The sequence below is a fragment of the Zootoca vivipara genome, chromosome 3, assembly GCF_963506605.1.
Source record: "Zootoca vivipara chromosome 3, rZooViv1.1, whole genome shotgun sequence".
Classification (NCBI taxonomy): domain Eukaryota; kingdom Metazoa; phylum Chordata; class Lepidosauria; order Squamata; family Lacertidae; genus Zootoca; species Zootoca vivipara.
In genome coordinates, this window is record NC_083278.1 from 74644226 (window position 1) to 74666268 (window position 22043).

The 22043-nt window shown below is 41.1% G+C and overlaps 1 protein-coding gene across 3 annotated transcripts in view; it reads right to left on the reverse strand.

Moving 5' to 3' along the window:
* Positions 1-22043, reverse strand: part of ARID4B (AT-rich interaction domain 4B) — an 88199-nt gene that overhangs the window by 42149 nt on the left and 24007 nt on the right. For all 3 annotated transcript variants that reach the window (XM_035108413.2, XM_035108414.2, XM_060272856.1), the window contains exons 3-7: positions 16915-17025; positions 15428-15493; positions 10694-10784; positions 5880-5959; positions 2955-3046 (exon numbers count right to left, since the gene is read on the reverse strand). In XM_035108413.2, the coding sequence (XP_034964304.2) occupies positions 2955-3046; positions 5880-5959; positions 10694-10784; positions 15428-15493; positions 16915-17025 (440 nt within the window). The remainder of the gene's footprint in view (positions 1-2954; positions 3047-5879; positions 5960-10693; positions 10785-15427; positions 15494-16914; positions 17026-22043) is intronic.

A 22043-nucleotide genomic window follows, 5' to 3' on the forward strand; every position in this document is an offset into this window, starting at 1 on the left:
AAGTAACAAATGGTAGCCACCACTTTTTAAATCCGTATGTGAAGGACGAATTCACATATGATGGTCAGACTCAGAAACCTACCAGGGCTGGGTGGGTTGTCATCCAATCAGAGGAGAGGAGCAAGTTAATAGCTAGAACCTGACAGTTTAACTGGTTAACCATTTGAGGCAAGTAACTGGACAAAATACATATGTCATTATTATTAATTATTGGAAATAAAGGGATCAGTCTTGTTCCCAAAGCTATGCAAGTCTCACTAAGAATCCTGATACAAGCAAAGTAGCAAGTAAAAGAAAAACCTGTTGATTTCAAGCTATATTAAAACCAACTACAAATACATTGTGTATGAAAATGAGAGGAGAGTACAGATGACACAAAGCTTTTAACAGTACAGTGGTGCCTCGCTAGACGAATGCCCTGTTAGATGATTTTTTCACTATACGAATAGGTTTTGCGATCGGAGGTTGCCTTGCAAGACGACGAGGTTTTCTATGGCCACTGCTTCATCTTGCGAACCTCTGATCACAAAACCTACAGGGCATTCCTCTAGCGAAAGGGGAACAAGCTGTAGCGTTGGAAGAAGGCAAAGGAAGATGAGCTGTCAGTGCCTCTCAGCTGATCTTCCTTTGCCTTCTTTCCGCGCTGCAGCTGGTTCCCCTTTGTGTTCTGCTGGTCTCTGCCGGTTGCCACGAGCAGTGAGGGGCAACCAGCAGAGACTAGCGGAACACTAGCGCGGGAAGAAGGGGGGAGAAGCAATCCCGGCTCTGTCGGGCGGGGTGGGGGAAAGGCGGAGAAACGGATCGTTCCTCCGCCTTTTCCCCACCCCGCCTGTCACACAGCCGGGGGACAGAGCCGAAGATCGGAGGGCGCTGCTTGCTGGGGTTGACAAGCCCCCCCCGGCAAGCAGCGCCCACAAATCTTCGTGTGACAGTCGGGGTGGGGGAAAGGCTCCGGGGGACGGATCTGAAGAGTGACGGGCGCTGCTTGCCAGGGCTTCAAGCAGCACCCGCCGCGCTTCGGCTCCGTCCCCCAGTGCCGAAGCGCAGCGGGTGCTGCTTAACAAGCCCTGGCAAGCAGCGCCGGCCGGCTCTGTCGGGTGGGGGGGAAGCGGAGGAACAATCCGTTCCCCCGCTTCTCCCCCCTCCCACCGCCTGGCACACAGCTCTCTTGGCTGGGGAAATAAAAAAATTCCTTCAGTAGCACCTTAAAGACCAACTAAGTTTTTATTTTGGTATGAGCTTTCGTGTGCATGCACACTTCTTCAGATACTTCTTCAGGTATCTGAAGAAGTGTGCATGCACACGAAAGCTCATACCAAAATAAAAACTTAGTTGGTCTTTAAGGTGCTACTGAAGGAATTTTTTTATTTTACTTCGATCCAGACCAACACGGCTACCTACCTGTAACCAGAACATTGGCTGGGGAAGGCAGACAGGCAAGAGAGCAAGTGCCTGCTTGCCTGCCTTCCCCGCCGCCAGTCCCCCGGAGCCCATAGAACGCATTGATTAAGTTTCAATGCATTCCTATGGGAAACCGTGATCTGCTAGATGAATTTTTCGTAGGACGAATTGAGTCCTGGAACGAATTAAATACGTCTAGCGAGGCACCACTGTACTATTAACAAGAACCAAGACTAGTCAAGAATAAGCCATTATCGAAGTGCTTGTATTCACAGTGCACTTGGAAAGGATTCTTCAGTGGAAAGGTTTCTGGTACATCTTTGCAACTTTTTGAAAAAAGATACAAACAGTGTTTTGCCATATGCAAACACACACAAAAAGACTAATATAGGTGCTTCATTACATTTGCAATTATGCTTCTATTTCAATGTTTGATCTGCTGAGTTAAAATTCAGAGAATAGCATCTCTGTCACCTCTGCCCCCCATAACCTATATCCATAATCTGATATCAATGACTACCCCCACTTTTTTCTGAATGTGCGCAATGCCCACCATATAGTCTACAACAAAAACATATTTAAATAAAAAAGAACGGCAAGATCCAATACCCATATCCAGTAGTACAAGCAAGTATGGCAGACTTAGAATCATAGAATCATAGAGTTGGAAGAGACCACAAGGGCCATCCAGTCCAACCCCCTGCCAAGCAGGAAACACCATCAAAGCATTCTTGACATATGGCTGTCAAGCCTCTGCTTAAAGATCTCCAAAGAAGGAGACTCCACCACACTTCTTGGCAGCAAATTCCACTGTCGAACAGCTCTTACTGCCAGGAAGTTCTTCCTAATGTTTAGGTGAAATCTTCTTTCTTGTAGTAACAGAGTAGCCTCTGTTAAGCCCACTACTAAATACAAGGGGAAAGTTGTACTTACATTAGGAGTTCAAGGCTGATTCTACCATACAACTACCAGAACATGAAGCCAACCTCCAAAAATAATGAATAGTCGATTCAGGACTGTCTAAAAAGTACCTCCTTATATAGACATATCTTACTTATGACTGGGCATTCACTGCCACAATATCTAATGATGGCCACTGGCTTTGATAGTTTTAAAATGAGGAACTCATGCAAGATCTTTATAGAAATGGCCAAACTTCTAGGTTCAGAAGCAGTATGGCTCTGAGTATTAGTCACTAGGAAACAGAAAAATAGTTTTGTTGTGTTTATGTCTTTTTTGTGTTACCCTAAAGCACCTTATTGTCCACTGTGGGAAAGAGTATGCTGGACAAGATAGGTCTTTACTCTAGCCCAGTAGGATTCTTCTTATGTCACTCTAAGATACAGTGGGTCAGCTGTGGCCTTGCCCCATTCCATTAACAAATTTGTCTGGGTTTTTTAAATAGCCCTTATGTCCTGTTTCCAATACACATTGGGCCACATAACAGCATTTTAGGTTTAAATTATGTAGTACATTTCTACCAACTTCAAATTACCTGCTGAAAATTAAGATAATAACAAATCAACAAACAATTACAAACAAAAACAACTTACATGTGATTAGATCTCCTTCCTCTATTTGTTTTCTTTCCTATGACAGGAGTCCCAAAATGTTCAGGGTTAGTAAGTGGGAGCTGATCTAGTGTCTGTTGAAAAAATACATTACATTTATCACCATTTGAACTGACTCAGGAATTTTCATCAACAAAGTATGTCTGAATATTAATGAATGCATTACACAGTACTGAAACCTGCAATTAAATTAAATTGAAAAGTGATCTTCTGGAGTAGGCAATGGCTCAGATTATACATAATGCTAAACCACACTTTTGTGCTATATGGACAGGGCTCCAATGGCTTGAGAGAAATGCTTCCTCATTTTCCTCCTGCACAGTCAGGAGGGTGTCCTCCCAAAAAATCAATTTGGGTTTAGCATAATTTATAAAATCATGAATTCTAGTTTAGAACAAAAAGTAACTAACTGCCAAACAAGCCAACTTCAAACCATGGATTTATTGAGACTGACCAGAATATGTTGTAACCCAAGATTCCTGGCCCAGACATAATGCTAAGCCAAGATTCTTTGAAAGTGAAACTACACTTGGCAGAAGTCCTCATGCAGCAGAAGGAGAAACGAGCACACAAGAAGTCTAAACAGAGCATTTGGATGGTAGGCAATTCCAACAAAATTTTGGAAGTGCTTTCCATAGCCTTTTAAAAGTTTTTTTAAAAAAAGTAAATTCTCAGTTATGAGTCTCTAGGCAACATACAACAGCAAAAGAAACAAAATTATAAACAAAGAAATTCAATTATAAAACAATAAAACCGGCCCAGCAATACTTCAGCAATAAGATCCAGTCATAAAATCCAACTCAGCATAAAACAGATGTAAACCAGCCACCAGCAACTAATTCAATTAGCATGTTGACAAGATTCATCCCCAACAAAAGCTAAAACTGATCAAATAATCATCTCTCTGCAGTGACTGGAAGAAATTATATTAAGAAATAAATAACAAATGATGCTATAAGGCCTGGGAGAACAGGAATGTTTTGCCTGGAGTCAAAAGGACATTAATGTAGGTGTCAGGTGAGGCTCTCTAGGAAGAGCATGCCACAGATTGGAAGGAGCAGCACTGAACAATATAATCTGCCTATCAAAATACCTAACATTTGGACACAAATGTGTAAGTACAGTCATTCCTGTTTTCTCTCCCCTACACCCTCTATTTAACTTTTGATTCTACAGCACTCTCAATGGCATCAGCTGCCCTCTGCAGCAGGATGAAGAACCATCAAGAGGAAATAATTAGAAAGCAAATAAGAGCAGGGTTGTAGGGATACAATGCATCTAGGGATCCATCTTAGGAGAAATTTTAAAATATCTGCTTCTCACTATGCTAAACAGCAGCAACATCCTTTTTTAAATCACTGTTGCTGCAGAAATTCCAAAATATGACATAAATAGCATTGAATTAGAGTCTGGGAATAGATTAAGGCAGGCTTCCCCAAACTTTGGCCCTCCAGATGTTTTGGACTACAATTCCCATCATCCCTGACTACTGGTCCTGTTAGCTAGGGATCATGGGAGTTGTAGGCCAAAACATCTGGAGGGCCACAGTTTGGGGATGCCTGGATTAAGGGCTACATTCATCCACACACCTGGAAGTAAGGCTCATTGAACTCAATGGGACTTACTCTTGAGTACAGTGGAACCTCGGTTTATGAACACCTCGGTTTACGAATTTTTGGTTTACGAACGCCGCGGACCCACCTGGAACGGATTTATTCACTTTCCAGTACTTTCAATGGGAAAGTTCGCTTCAGTTTATGAACGCTTCAGTTTATGAACAGACTTCCGGAACCAATTGCACCCATGCTTCGGGTTAAGTACGCTTCAGGTTGAGTACTCCGCGGACCCGTCTGGAACGGATTAATCCACTTTCCATTACTTTCAATGGGAAAGTTCGCTTCAGTTTATGAACGCTTCAGTTTATGAACAGACTTCCGGAACCAATTACACCCATGCTTCGGGTTAAGTACGCTTCAGGTTGAGTACTCCGCGGACCCGTCTGGAACGGATTAATCCACTTTCCATTACTTTCAATGGGAAAGTCCGCTTCAGTTTATGAACGCTTCAGTTTAAGAACTCCGCGGACCGTCTGGAACAGATTAATCCACTTCCCATTACTTTCAATGGGAAAGTTCGCTTCAGTTTATGAACGCTTCAGTTTATGAACAGACTTCCAGAACCAATTGTGTTCATAAACCGAGGTACCACTGTACTGTACACATGTATAAGATTGCATCGTGAAGAGCAACAGTTCTCAGTTGCTTATGCATTTTTTTATATTTTTCTGGAGAGGTAGCCACACATGTTAGCAATTTTCAGTTGCAAATTCATAGACTTTGGAGTTACTTACCAGGTTACCATGGTGTAGAAAGGTGTACACAAACACATCAAAGTGTAGAGAGACTATAGCTTATATACGTTTTCACAGCTAATTAAATGCTTGGGTTTCCTGTTATAGAATTTATTTGTCCTGTGGACATGTTGATGTTAGCTATTTGTTTTACGTCTGATTTACATAAGTATGCTTGTATACATTTAACATACACATTACCACCACTGAAAGCAAACACATTTAAGCATAATTTATGTTAAAATTTGTATTGTACAAATGGCACATCTTCCCTGCTCCACTTTCCATTCTACACAAAACTAATCTGGGAGTAAAAGATATTTTGGCTCAAGACATGGTAGCATGAGCATATGACTTCAACAGCAAGGTCTCCTCAATAAGTGGTAATGATTTCTTAGGCTCACATCATGGTCCATTATTTTCAGTAAGTCAAGTTACTTTAATTGGTGGGATAACTTTATAAGAACATGCCACATTCCTTCAGCATAACTAAATAAAATTCAGAATGGCATGGATCTATAAAAAGAAGCTACTTCTCATTAAATCAGAATACTTACTTCACTTTCAGCAAAATGTCTCTCTCCTTTCAGACAAAGCGAAGAACGTCTAAGAGTTTTTTCATCTCCATCATCAAATACTGTTACCAAACATAAAAAGGAAATACAATTAATCTATTTGTCCAATTACAATAAAAAGCAAGCAAATCTTGTTTTATGACTTAAAGTTGATTCAGTAGAGACCCAAGTACAATTTAAGTCCTATTCACTTAAACAGTAACTAAGAATTAACTGTTCATAAATGTGCTTTGGCATCTACCCAAAGTATGGCAGGAACATATCGAACAGAGTGTACAAATTTTAAAAATGTGTCTGTGCATGTGTATATATAATTTTTAATTGTATGTTTAATGAAACCAACGCCTATGCAAGGCATAATACTCTTAAGAGGTTTGATCAGTGACAAACTGATGAAGGCCAAGCTATTTATTGAAGTAAATCAACAAAGAACTCAAGGCATTCTCTTTCACTTTTAAATAGGTTTTGCCCATTACTATAAATTCATTGTAATCCATCAGGCATAATTTATGAACTTTCTAAGGACAAAACCATTAGTTATCCGTATAACCAATTGCAGTAGCAGAACGTAAAAGAATTATTAGCCTATATTTTTTGTGTCATCTGGCAATATTTTTTATAGAATTCAAATTAAGTGACCAGGATCCAAAGGACTACGATTCACAGGCTTTTCTGCTCCCCGGTTCCTTACTAAAATCCTCCTCCTTCCCCAAAAGAAATTCATGAAAGGTCAAGGGATCCCCTGGAGCACAATTTGACAAGTGGATGCATCCAGAAAAGATCAGCAACCTGCCTATCTGTGGACAAAAACACCTTCTGCTCATTCAACAAATTCCCAACCAATATTTATATCATGCACTTAGACAGTACTCTAAGAGCACATTCTCCTAAATGACTTATCAACTTGAAACTACAATTCCAATTTATAAGATTACAGCATCCAAAATCAAGCCAATGCTCCATGGAGCCCATAATCCGATTATTTAAACTGGCGTCTAAATGCTTCTTTGATCTCTTTTCAATAATTAATAATAATAATAATAATAATAATAATAATAATATATTATTTATACCCCGCCCATCTGCCTGGGTTTCCCCAGCCACTCTGGGTGGCTTCCAACAGAAAAATAAAATAAAATAATTGATTAAACATTAAAAGCTTCCCTAAACACGGCTGCCTTCAGATGTCTTCTAAAAATCTGGTAGCTGTTTTTCTCTTTGACAGCTGATGGGAGGGCGTTCCACAGGGCGGGCGCCACTACCGAGAAGGCCCTCTGCCTGGTTCCCTGCAACTTGGCTTCTTGCAACGAGGGAACCGCCAGAAGGCCCTCGGTACTGGACCTCAGTGTCCGGGCAGAACGATGGGGGTGGAGACGCTCCTTGAGGTGAATTGTGCTCGGAAACGTACTGGGAGCCAATGTAGATATTTCAAGGCCGGTGTTATGTGGTCACAGCGGCCGCTCCCAGTCACCAGTTTCAATGACCATCACTAATAATAATTCCCCATATTAGTCAGTCAAAGCATTAAGATTTACTTTGTCATTCAATATTTCATAAAAGGATAAAATGTTAATAATGGGAAACTCTTGCAATCTTAATGTTTGTTGCAATTTTGTTGTGTAGGTATTTTTCTTCTTGAGAGTTTTGCAAAGCAGAGTCTGGAGATGGCTCAGTAAGGGACAATATTCCAATTTATCAATAAAATACTCAAGAGTTTATTCCTGTGTTACATTATCTTTTTGTAGACATGTGTATCAGCAAATAGTATCTGCTAGGTCTAGAGATTGTTTCCCCTTTTAGGTACTTAGGGTCCCTTTTTGTGTACCACAGACTAATTTTGATCAAGGGTCCCTCTTCTCCTGATGCAGACCTTGACTGCCCATCTTGATCAGGAAGCTCCATATCAAGGTTAACCCTGAAGTCCACAAACCTAACAAATTTTCTACCTTGAGTAGAACTCAGATCTCTGAGTTAAGGCTACTGGTCATCTGCAACTATTATTGTTGGTAAGATCTGCCGTCAGCCTTATGCAGACAATTAAGAAAACATCTTCTGCAATAGTTAGCTGATGATCTCCAATTTCAAATTTTTACATGGATCTTATTGCATATTTGAATAGTTGTTGTAAACTGTGTAGATGATGTAAATCCAGTCAGTAAGGAGCATAGGGTCTTTATGCAGTATCTGCACTTCTGCAGATGACGAAGGATTCTTTGGAAGTCCAAAATTTAGTGAGTTTCCCTTTTCCTGAATATAACCCCCTGTACTTTGCCTTAGTGAGATGCTAGCTAGTTTAATGTCTTTAATGGAGGAAATGCTGAAATGATGAGGTGATCCTCTGATATTTGGACAATGGACAGGAAAGAACTTCTGAAATTTCATGGCATGACATTCTTCACTGTTTTCAGAACCCTTCCAAACATTTGAGAGTAATATCCAACCGTGATTGTGGGCTTGTGCTGCCACTGCCATCTTGGCTTTGAGTACTTGGAGGGCTGCTTTTAGGAGAACTTATAAGCACAAAAGAACTGAAGTTGTTTGGTGTCTCCTCCTCCGCTTTGGGATTGACACAGTCTTTCTCTTGTCCTTCGTTTCAATTAGTCCAGCTTCTAGAGAATCTTCAAATACATTTTCTTTCTTGGTGTTGTCTCCCCAGTTACATAGCTGGAGGATTTTACCTGGCTTGCATGCTGGATAACACTAGTTATCCATCTCCACTGGGGGGGGGGGAGGACTTATTTATGGTAGAAATGCAGCCTCTAAACAGAGCTTTTACAAATCCATTCACCAGGGTAATTATGGTGATAGGCCATCTCTTCTTTGGTAAATGGGAGGGTACTTTTAATTTTTTTACTATTGTTTGTAATGTTTAAATCAAACTAAAAAAGAAGTGTGGAGACAGAAGAAGCCTTGTGGGAGAATGCTCACTCTGTTATCCTATGACTAGTCCACTGCAGCTTAAAGAGACCGTTGGTGAACATGGAGGGTACAGCTTGATCTTCCCCTTCAATCGCCTTTTTGCATTCACTCAGTTCTAACATTTCAAACTATTTTGAACTGCAAAAGACTAAATAGCAATAAGCAATAGAAACAGAAAATAGTAAGAGTGAGGAATAGCATCAACAGATGCTGGTTACTTATTTCCTTTTCTTTGGATGGGTTACTATTTCAGACCAAAAATTTGTCTATATTTCTAAGCCATAAGGTTTGGTCAATTAAACAGTACTGTGAATGGGGTGCATGCTCATGCATACAGCCCTAGTGTTCCCATTTTGCTTCTCCCTTCCACAAGTGGATAAACAAACCAACAGGTTATTTATATTATATTCATTTATTTTTGCATGCATTCATTGCTTTATACAAATATAATGAAATGCAAACAAATAAAATCAATTAAAAGCCAAATTTAGGCTTGGTCAGTGTAAAATCTACACCTGGGATCATGGTTTGTTTCAGCCAGACAAAACAATTAACTTGAAGGTCATGCTTTGTTGTTGGCATAGCAATCATAGTTTGCTGCGTGAAGCAAATCAGAATCCCAGGTTTGTATGTACCTCTAAGCTTGACTGTTTGTGCTTTATCTACTGTAGAAAGGAGGAGTGATATGGGAACACTAGCACACAGCTCATGCTTGAGTTGTGTGCAAAAGCAGCCTTTGTAATATTGCTTGCATTTTTAATTAAAAGTAAAAGGCTGGATTTCTTACTGAAAAGTCTTCGTTAAACAAATGTTGGATGTTTACTCAAAACTAAGAAGTAAGTTCAAGTGGAGCTCACTCTCAAATAAGTACACTTTGTATTGCAGTCTTAAAATCAAATTTGTAAGCTGGAAGCTAGGCAGTGTTTTACAGGAGAAAGATCTACTGGATTTTTCCTAACCAGCCCTCCATGAATCTGAAATCTTTACTCATTTTAAAAAAAAGGAACAAGGCTTATGGAAATATTAATTAACTCTGGAAATGCATGCAAATAAGTTTTGCATCTTGAGAAATGTTATCTTTTCTTAGTAGGCATCAATATTAAAGTGATACATACTTGTCATGAAGGTTGTTGGAGGAGGAAACAAATCATCATTCTGAAGGCCCTAAATGCATGAGCTTACTAACCAGAACTATAGTTTCATCATTAATTCTAATTTAAAATCAACTCCAAAAATGTGGCTTGGAAAAACCTGCATCTAAGAAGTAGGCACTCTGTGATTTCTCACATGTTAAGTCTTTAGGCTTTTTTAAGGTACCACAGGACTCATTGAAAATCGATTGGTCCCCTTTTCTTGCCCCTTCTTTCTTAGACAGAAAATTAATAGGAACATCTTATTAGAAAAATTCTACACTTTCCCCACATGTTGTGGTTGTAACAGAAAACAGCAGTGTAAATACTATTCAATATTATAGATTTGAATAAAACTATATGTTTTTGTGTGGCAGGGAACACTCTTAAAATTTCAAAAGGTGGGGGAAACCCTTTCAAAAGTTGTTGAATAATCTCAAATTAAAACTAAAAAACCCACCAATTTGCATAAATCTGCATTATTTTCTTTTCTTCTGCCATATTTTCTTCATTTTCCCTTCCCATCTCCATGCCTACTGCCTGTTGTTGTCAAGCAGCAAGTCCAAGAATATTCTTAAGAAGCCATATATAGATTTCAATTAAAGTGATAATTTTGAGAGTAAGAAAACACCCACTAAATATAAAAAACCAGAACTCAATTCCACTACTTATTATGGAAGAAAAAAGAACATTTTTTCCTGACCTGTAATTTTTGGATTGGTGAAAAATGGAGTTGTTTTTCCTTACCTACAGTGTACCAACTAGCATCTGTTAATTTGTTGATGACAGCCTCCTGATATGTTCCATCTGGATTCCTTACTTCCACCACAGTTCCTACCTAAAACATAAAAGCCACTTAGGTAATCTCCAAGGCAATAATTAGAAAATATTGAACATTTCATTTTTTATTCTTTTAAATTCAGTTTCTGCTCTCAAAAACCAATCTACACATACAGTGTGCATGGCTGGATTTCGGGGGAAGGGGAAATCTGGAAAGCATACCATCTACACAAGAGGGTGGCTTTGTAACATGCCTCTGAGGCAATCTAATATATGTCAGGTTTTACTTTTCAGACTTCAAAATATATATCTATTTGTACCAAGAGGGTGCCTTTTAGAACTACTTAACAGGATTATTCTACAAGTGAGATTTTTTCCCCACTCAAACCAAGAAAGCTGTAAATATCAGAACACGCAATGTATAAAATTATATTAAGGCATTTTTTAAAAAAATAATAATGACAAAATATGTTCTATGATGAAGATTCAAAAAGAACTGTGTGCAAAGAGATAGGCAAATGGGGCAAATGGTCAGTTTTCTTTTCTGGCTGCAGCCCTTCCTGCTACTCTGGCCAGGGATGGAGGAAGTTGGACTTCAGGGGGGGAAATGGGAGGACCAAAGGTTGCCCACACCTTCTATGGAGGGTGATGATCTCCTGAAATTCAGGAGTACCTGGGCAGGGGAGATGACCAGCCATGGTGCACTGACAATACATTTTGGATCCTGGCCTACAGAAATTGCAGTTTTGAAATTACCCTCCAGATGTTATCTTATACCTCTAAATATAACTATAATAACCAATAATCCGGAACTGAGATTTTTAAAATTTTACTAGTACATATGGCACAAGTTCATGGGAAAACAGACATACATTACTGACTTCCACCAAAGTGAACACATACGGTAGTAATGTGACTGCTCAGACATGGCTGGAATGTATAGCACACCTGCCCAAACATTCAGTGAAGTTATTATTTATGGGAAACACCTCCTTCAGTTGGATCCAGTGAACAGAAGGGCTTTTGGGGACTAGGATCCAGTGGAAGCCACCACTGGAGTAAGGAAAGGAGATAATTATCACCATTTCCTCTTGGAGTCCCCTGTGCTACCTATTCTGAAGGGTCCTTCAACCCACCAGAGCGGGGGGGGGGGGGGGTGTTGGCTGGGAGGGGGAATAGGAGGCTGAAAAGGGAAGGATAAATCAGTGAAAACTGTATCCCCCTTCTTTTAGAGAAAATGTCTTATGAGTGAAGCTCCACTCATGGAAAGTCTGGATTCAACTCAGTATATAGAACTATAAGCCAAAGAAAATCAATTTGTTAGAATAGAACTGCTATTCTGGAGTAGACAAAAATTATGCTTAGAAACAAGTGTTTCTTATAAGTCAGTATGCCTAAATTATTTTTAAAAGACAGCTTTCCCAACATTTACCCCAAAATGCTTCCAAAAGTCACTTTTCAGAAATGCTGATCTGCCTACTTACTACTTCCTTACTGCCAGCAGATGGTGAACAAGAGCTAATGGTCAAAGTTATTCCCTAGAATAGTTGCCTAAAACAAAAACCAAACTTCTTTTTACTGTGTCTTAAAAGTCTAAACAAATAGACACTGATGTTTCAATTTGTCTGAATCTCAAAGATTAAAGAAAGAAAATCTCTAATCATTATAGCTATTAGATTTTTGAGGATGGCGGAGGGAGAAAGTCACCCATTTTCTCTCTAAAGCATTATTTTAAGTTTTCCTGTAAAAGAAGCTGCACGCCTCTTTAAATTAACCACCATCTTTCCTTTCTGGCTCCTATCTTATGCTACCTGGAGAGTTCATATGAAAGGAGAAAATTATATTATAGCAAACAAAAAGGAAAGCTACATTTCTTCCACCATACTGACTACCACTTGTTTTACATTTTAATGGCAGTTATGAGATCTTTAGTTACCATTCATTGTTTTCTAGAAGGAACAATGTTTTTCTGCCGTATGCTGTTTTCACTATTAGATGAGTGACTGCTGAGCTTTATTCAACAACTTAAGGAATCAGCAAGTAAAACACACACCATTTCAGTAAAGTCTAACGGTTACACTTGCTTATTTTAGGGGGGGGGGATGAAAAACCTCCAGCTTGTTGGCACGCTTGGCCCACCAAGCCATTTCCCCCAAATCACGTCCATCTGTCCATAAGCTGACATCATTTGTGATGTCACCTGATGGTTAGGAGGGCAGAGTTAAATGCTGCATCGGCTTTCCAGCAGAAAACAGGGAAACACACCCAAAGCAGCAGGATTTAACTCCCACACATATTCTTTACATCACACCACGAAAAGTGAAACATGTTACAAGGGATAGCAGGTCATCTCTGCGTGAGGTAGGATGTGTTTATGAGAACTCCATTGAATCCTGGAAGACCTTCTCCCTTCCTTGCTGGCCTTTTCCCCACCTGTCCTAGGAAGGGAGGGCATTGACTGACTCCTGCTACAAAAGCTGAGGCTGCTTATGCGGGTTTTGCCTAGCGGGTTTGTTGGGGAGGGGGATGGTTGCTCTTATTTTTTTGCATCTTTGTTTTAGATATTATGATTTACCGGTAAGTGGGTCTTTTTTCAATTTGGTTTTGTACTTTTTGACATTTCTTTATTGTTGATGACTACTTATGTTTGTAATTATGTCTTTTTCTTCTGTTGTAAGGCACCTTGATCATAGCTTTAACTATGGAAAGGCAGCATATAAATAAAAATATTTAAGTTTATGAGAAGTCTCTAAACTATTCATTCTTCTGGTTGGAACCCGGCATATGGTCTTGTTTACGCAGCACCAGCCAGTGAATCAGTGAGCTGAGCCGAATAGCTAGAAGTTGCTGGTGGAGAGATAGGCTAGTTCTTGTCATAAACATTAGGAGCTGCTGCTGAAGCAAGGGGTCTCACAGTCTGCACTGTGAAAGAGAGAAAGGGGGGAGGGAGGTTGCTGCCTGCCAGTATAACAACCCCTCTTGCCTGTCAGCAACAGTGTACTTCCACAGTGCTGACCACAATGCTCCCCTGCCTCCTAGCACATAACAACAGGAATTCCCTTCTCTCTTCACTGCTCTGCAGCAGCAACCAACAATTCCAACTAACAAACAGCTTTGCTGGCAACTACTGGATTTAAGGAAACCTTTCCAACCACTGTGGGAGTGAGCAAAGTATGCAGCTGCATGAATATGGTCAAGGCCACTGTAGGCAGCAGTTACCGTCTGTCCCATTAAAACTAAAATTTTGATACTGCTTAAAATAATAAATTCATAATTTATCTCAAAACCAACATTATATATTCCATAAAAAGTAATATTTGCAGGCATGCAGTTCTGAATGTACTTAATTGAAAACTATGTGTTTTAGATGTGCCAAACAACTGGAAAATACATGGATTTTAATGAAAGATCTGTGAGGAGAAACTGACAGGAATTTAACTATCCTGCTCATTTATCTTCACTGCAAAATTCACAAGATTATCCATTCCCAACACATTTTTCTACACTTATTCATTCACTACAATAATTTCAAGAAATTGCTGTAAACAAAGAATCACAGAATTGTAGAGTTGGAAGGGACCACATGGGTTATCCAGTCCAACCCCCACAGACCAAAATTGTCCTGGACTCTAAAAAATTACCCAGCTAGGCACTGTTTCCTTAACATGCTCAGTCAAAAATCTAATAGCTATTAATGGGGGCTCAAGACTTTTGTCCTTGTACAGCAGCCCCTCCACCACATGGCGAGCACTTTTCAAAATAAGGGGTATATCAAAAGCAGTTTGTGATAGGGGATGGGGGTGTGGTCCAGCTGTTCATAGAAGAAGAAGAAGAGTTTGGATTTGATATCCCGCTTTATCACTACCCAAAGGAGTCTCAAAGCGGCTAACATTCTCCTTTCCCTTCCTCCCCCACAACACTCTGTGAGGTGAGTGAGGCTGAGAGACTTCAAAGAAGTGTGACGAGCCCAAGGTCACCCAGCAGCTGCATGTGGAGGAGCGGAGATGCGAACCCGGTTCCCCAGATTACGAGTCTACTGCTCTTAACCACTACACCACACTGGCTCTCATAGGGGGTGTGAGAGACTTAAATTCAAAAAGACTAACACAGGTCCCTTGCATGATTCTCCACACAGCATACTAGACCTGGCCTAATTTTTTCTTCATCAGAAGAAATTGCATAAGCTACGCCAAGACACCGTACAGGACACTTGATCCAAGATCCAAAGAGGCCCATAAATGAACAGAAGACACTTCCACATGTGCATAGCAATGTGTGTTGTCAATTCCTGGCACACATACTGCACACCATTCTGCACTGTTCCCTGACCCTCAGGAGTGGCTTTTCTGGGTTGGGGAAGGGGAGCCCAGGAAGCTGCAGTGAAAAGGGGAGGCCAGAACACTGTGTGTTATCCTTTGGATCCCAACCCATTTATTTGCAGAATCTATTCTATCACTGTACGTACCATGCCAGAAACAAACTACTCTACTTAAATTCTATCGATCAGAACAGCTCATATTTTAATACTATGCGAACTATATTACATCCTGCTTAAATAATAACTATTCATTCTTCATAAGGTAATTGTGGTGCAATGTAGTAGGATTGTTCAACGTCTAACTTTATATCTATATATACATCACTGTAATATATTGATTAGTTAGAAAATATTTTTCATGGTTAATCATTCAAATATATTACCTTTAAAGGGCCTTTTATGTGATCATCCTGAACTTCCACAGTTGATGAATCATGCCTAAATGTTACCTGGAATGCACAATTTAAAGGATTGTTAAAGCAGTGCAAATGTACGTATAGCTATCTATTTACTGTATTTATTTAGGATGTTTCTAGGCCACCCTTCATTATCACCAATCTTGTGGTGGTGAACAATGCAATTAAAACTCATCCAAATTAAACAATTATAATTTAAAAAATCCACTTCATAACAAGAGCAAATATGACAAATATAATTAAAGCCCAAATCATTAAAATACAGGCCTTTATTCAAGCACAGAGTGAGCCTGCAACCTCCAGCAATTAATAAAGCTAATATCCTACGAATGCCTGGGCAAATGAATAGTTTTTTCACTTGGCAACAAAATGAAAAAATAGGCACTAAACATACATCTAACAGAAGGGCATTCCACAACTAGGGGACATCTGTTTTCAACATCCCCACATGGTGTACAGATATTTCAGAGTTTGAGCTTAGCCAGTCTATAGTAGCTGCAAATTATGCCATTAGCAGACAAATAACACTAAGATCTAAAATATTAGAAGCACCACCCATTTTATAATCTCCATTAACTTATTTTGCTTTTTTTTTCTTATAAAGGAAAATGAGACATAACGCAAAGGACATAGTGCTGGACTTGAACTAAGAAAACCTTTGTTCATATTCCTGCTCAGCCATGAAGCAGCATCAATTGTTGTGAGATTACCACATGCATGCTTCCCTAACTCCTTGAAGGAAGGGTGGCACAGAAAAGTAATCAGTAATAACACCATTAGCTTGGGACTGAAGTATTACACACAAACAATAGAAGATACATACATTTATACTGTCTATTTGTAGAAAACTGAATCCCATAGAACTTGAGGGTTTTGAGCAGGAGCTTTGGATTTGACTAACTAAACTGCTTAAAAACAAACAGCACTTTATATTAATACAAATAATTATTTTATAAAAGCAGGGTTTTGAAATTGACAGGGAACATGCACCACATGAGGCTTCCTGCTTCAAAACTTTGCCTTCCAACTTGTGAAGGGTGACAAAACAAGAAGGGAGACAGATGGAGTGTGCTTATTCCTGTAGCCTCCCCAAATCCAGATGAGAACATCTGAAGAGGGCTATAGTTTTTCTTTATTTTCAGATATATTGGTGGCATAATGAAATTTAGCAGGATTATTAAATGATTATGCAATGTCTACGTTTTGGTGTTGCTCTTAAAACAACACTAATGACATTTTAGTGCTACTTATGATTTGTGTCACTCCCTCAAAGTGATCTTAGAAACCATTAGGAAGTTAATCTACTGAAGGGAGAACAACTGGGTACTCAGTCCTAGTGAAGTATTCACTAACTCATTCCTCTTAAAATGCCTCACTGCAAGACCCATACTGTACATTGTGGAGTGTTCTGAATATATGCTATTTTTAAAATGAAAAATTACACACATACATACCTTGACCTTGACCAGTCTTTTTGTTGTCTTGATTTTGGCCTCACAGAAGGCCCCTCTATATTTTGCACTCACATCAGTGCCCACTGTCAAATATGGAGGCTCATCAAGGGCCTAGAAGAGAAGAAAAAGGAACACAACTGGCTTTTAATCTCTCGCTTGATATTTCAAAAGAGGCAAAATTACTACACTTATAAGAATAAGCAATTCACAACTAAATTTCAGTGAAAACCTTTCAATGGGAATAATGAAATTGATAGCCATCTTCAAATATCTAAAGGGCTGACACATGGAAGATGGAACAAGCTTGTTTTAGTCTGCTCTGGAGGGTAGGACCCAAACCAATGGCTTTAATGGCTAAATATCAGGAAGACTTTTCCATCAGTAGGAGTTGTTTGCCAGTGAAATACAGTAGATGCCCTGGGGAGGTGAAGTACTCTACTTTGTATGCAGAGGCTGGATAGCGATTTGCCATGTATGATTTAGTTGAGATTCCTGCATCACAGGGTGTTGGACTAGTTCAGCGTTTCTCAACCGGTGTTCCGCGGCACACTACTGTGCCGCGAGATGCTGGCTGGTGTGCCGCGACGAGAAGGGCGATTTGCATTGTCACGTCGCTGACCCGCCGGAAAGGAAGCCGGCCGGGTCACGACGCGAGGCGAGCGCCCGCGTCGTGACCCGGCCGGCTTCCTTTCCGGCGGGTCAGTGTTGTGTATTGGCGGCCGCCAGGCACGTGACAATGCAAATCGCCCTTCTCGTCGCCGCACGTCGTGGCAAAATTTAGAGTCGGCATCCAGCCAGAGGCCAGAGAGGGCGCCGCCGCCTGGGGAGGAGGAGGCAGACGGGGAAGGCTGTGCAGGGCTTCCCTTCGCCAGGGCCAGAGCAGCGGCGGTTGCCTGGGGCGGCTGGGAGGGAGGCGGCGGCAACTGCGCGCCCATGTCTGCCCGCCTGGGGTCTGTGCGTGCCGTCTAACGTGTCCCCGCTCGCTCCGCAGGCTCTGCGCCTGGTGGGTCCGCCTGGCTACCGCGCAGCAGTTCTTCAATGGCATGCTTTACGTCTCCCCTCCAAACTAAACTAAATATAGGGCGGCACAGAGTTGGTGTGCCGCAGGATTTTTTTTCATAGAGCAAGTGTGCCGTGGCCCAAAAAAGGTTGAGAAACACTGGACTAGTTGGCTCTCAGGGTCCCTTCCAATTCTACAATTCTATGGTTCTATATTGAACTTTTGAAAAAAAGAGTCTTCATATTGTTCTAAGTAAATCATGAATTATGCTCATGATAGTTCTCCATTCATTCAGTTCCCAAGCACTATGCCTGGCAAATTTCATCTCCTTCTATCCTTGTGAAACAGGACCTGTTTAAGCAACTAGGAAAGTGCACTGGTTTTTTATACTTGATAATGGGATTCCAACTCAAACCTAACCTGCTTAGACCTTGGCTAGACATTGATCACATCAAAAAAAAATAGCTAAGTCAGTCAATATTAATCTAGATCAGGCATCCCCAAACTTCGGCCCTCCAGATGTTTTGGACTACAATTCCCATCTTCCCCAACCACTGGTCCTGTTAGCTAGGGATCATGCGAGTTGTAGGCCAAAACATCTAGAGGACCGCAGTTTGGGGATGCCTGATCTAGATCCTACGAAATTAAAAAATCCTTCCAGGAGCACATTAGAGACCAACTATGTTTGTCATTGGTATGAGCTTTCGTGTGCATGCACACTTCTTCAGATACACTGAAACAGAAGTCACCAGACCCTTATATAAAGTGAGATGGTGGGGAGGGGTATTACTCAGAAGGGTGGTGGGAATGGGTGATTGGCTGATAGGTGTGGTAAACCTGTTGACGACTGTTAACGACTGCAATTGGTCTTACAGGAAAAAGCAAGGGGTGAGTTGGCTAAAAATAGCTTTATCATGTATAATGAGATAAGAATCCAATGTCTCTATTCTGACCAGGTCTCTCCATGAACAAAACAAATGCACAAAACAACAGAGGAGACTGAAGATGGGAAGGAGGCAGGGAGAGATGGGAGAAATGGGGGCAGAGGGGGGGGGGGAGAAGGAGCACTTACTGTATTTGAAGAGACAAGCTTGGCTGCTCCTGTTTACTCCTGGCCAACACTCCCCCCCACCACCTTTCAAATTTCTCCTCTTTGGCTTAATGGGGGATCAAATATATATGGCTGCCCTGCTGAACCAGCTGTGTGCATGTTGAGAACCTGCTTTTCCTAGAGTGAATAAGAGCTGCTCCCCCATTTTCCCTGCCTTTTCTTGCCCTTTTTTCCCCACTCCCACACCTAGCTATGCACCTGTCTTGCCCCCAGCCGCAATATTTTTCAACAGAAATGGATCTAATGGGACAGTGTGTGCTCATATGTGGTGTCAATAATGAGGGCTGGTGAGGTGGCATCTATGGCTGCTTCCTGTGTGTCTCCAAGCCCCTAACTAACATTAGTGCAGGGATCCAAGGGCAGCAATGACAGGGGCAGCACTCAGAGCTCACACAGAGGATGGAGAGGGAGAGAGAGGCGGCAAGACATGCACAAGCACACAAGGAAGAACAAAGAGGAAGGTGCTCCCAGGCTCTTAGGCTGTACTTTATGGGCTGAACTGCAAGCGCTCCTTTCTTCTTCTGCCCAGTGGGGGCAGACGCCATAAATAAACAGCTGGCTCTTAGGCATGAATAAACCAGGCTCAAAGCCCTGAACCAGCAGTGAGCCAGACACTTGCCTGTCAGCTTGTGGTATCCCTTCCTGAAGTTAAACTCAGGAGGAGGGAAACTAGTGCAGGTGTAGGCCCTAGATCAGGACCCAACAAGGAAGAGCTCGAGCAGCCTGCTCTGCAGTCTCTGCCCTGAGGAGTCTCTGTCTCCTCAGGGAGCCAGTTTCCAAATCTAAACTGCAAAGCAAGCCCCTTCTTTGCTGGGCAAGGGGCTAGACATCCAGGGACAGACTGCTGAGGGGCAGATGCTTTAGGCATCATGGGTGAGGGTGACCTCTTTCCCAAACAATAAAAGTGCAGGCCTCTCATCACAAATAACTTTTACTTCCTGTATAAGCTTATTGCTAATTCAAAGCTCACACAATCTTTTAGGTTTATTTATTTTTCAATCAGAAAAGCAGTAAGTAAATTTAAAAAGGTGTTTGTTTCCATTACATAGGAATCTAGAAATATTGGTGCACTTTTTAAATGCACCAATCATTCCCTAACTCTCCTATTTTTGCTCTTTTTTGCATCAGGCTCTTACACTTATCAAGAGCACAGAAATATTTCAACAGGCACTAATAAACTGTAAGATGAATAGATCTGTTTCAGATGAAATCAAGAAACATTAATTTGGTGTGTAAAAACCCAGGTATTTTGATACCTTTGTTTGGGCCAATGTCCTTTTTAAAGCTTTTGAGCTTGAAGTATTCTATAAAATATTGAAGTCACTGTCCAACAAACAGAATTTGATTTTTTTAAAACCAATTTTAAGATTTCTATATACAGGTATTTGGCAAGGAAACCAACCAAGCCCAGGCTGTTTACTAGGTGTGGGGCTCAGTTTGAACATGAAATTTTTATCCAAGCTTTTATACAGGAAAATGAAACACAGTGCAACATATTCCTTTATAGAATTAATGATGTACATTGTGTTGTATAAAATATAGCCTTCCTTGAAACAGGGAATAAAAGGGCCAGTTGTGTGCAGAAAATGGTAGCTGCATACAAGTGTTGGGAAATATAGCACAGTGTTATTTACCAGACAATTACATTCTGTCACTTGTGGCTTGCCTTGTGATTACATTGTTTTTTTCCAACAAAAATCACATTAGATGTGTTAATTAGCATACCTATGGCAGAATATTTTTGTTATCTGCCTGTTAGCTTAAAAGAGCTAGGAGTTCACTCATCATAGTGCTCAGCTGTGGCTGCTGGCAATCCTGGCTTTGAAGAAGCAGGCATTTTCTAGGCATTATGCAGCTGTGGTGTAAGCAGTGGTGTTGCAATGTGGGGGCGGTGCGCTCCTGGTGCCATGGCTCCAGGGGTGACAAGGCGGCACCCCACTGCAGCGGCGCAAGCAGTGGTTTGGCGGCGGCGCCACTCCTGTGCCATACAGACGGTACAGGGATTCTCTGCTTACAGCTGCAGCGTCATACGTAGTGACGCTGCACATGCGAGCTATGTAGCGATGCCCCGCTCATGGGTGCACGTCATGTTTGCTGCTCCGGGTGCCCGAGCAGCTTCCTCCATCACTGGGTGTAAGTGCACAAAGCTATACAGGGAGGGAAAGAGAAGTGCTTCTTTGCTACTGAGCAGTTTTCCCAAAACCAGTTGCTAGCACACTACAGCCTTCTGTGCAAACAGTTCTGATCAAAGAAGATAATTTAACTATCAATCAATGAAATACATTTCTATGCTGCTTCATACCAGAACAGTCTATAAGCAGTTTATAAAAAGACAGGAAACACTACACACACCCTACACCATAATGGAAATTTCCTCTCCTTCCATATCCCCCACGTCCTCCCGAAATCTGCTCTGGAGGGTTCAGACATAGAATCATAGAGTTGGAAGGGATTCTGAGGATCATCTAGTCCACCCTCTGCAATGCAGGAAAATGCAGCTGTCCCATACAGGGATCAAACACTGAAGAAACGCCGAAGGAACACTCCAGAACAATTTTTTTTGGGGGGGGGGGAGGTGCAAGAAGAGAGCAAAGGAATCTTCCGCTGCACAGTCAAAAGTTATTGTGTTAGCGGAACGACATCACTGGCTAACACCCAACAGATCCAAATGGAACAATAAAATCCCAGAAAAGCAAGAACTAAGACATGCATGGTTTTTCTGGGTGGGTTAATATTTTTGCCCAAATAAAAACCATGCCAACTTTGCCTAGCCTTGTGATACAAAATTACACTGTAACAATCGTAGATGTTTCGGACTTATGAAAGTTGTTATATGAGGTTCCAATCCAATCCACCATCAATTTATACCAGCTGGGCTGCTGTAGCGCAACTGACATCCACAAACACTTACACTGTAACCATTACTGAATAGCAGTGCTACTATAGCTAGAGACTATCTCACCTGCACAAGGGAGGTGTGATATCACAGCAAAGCACAATATGGTCTTTTGCTGCTGC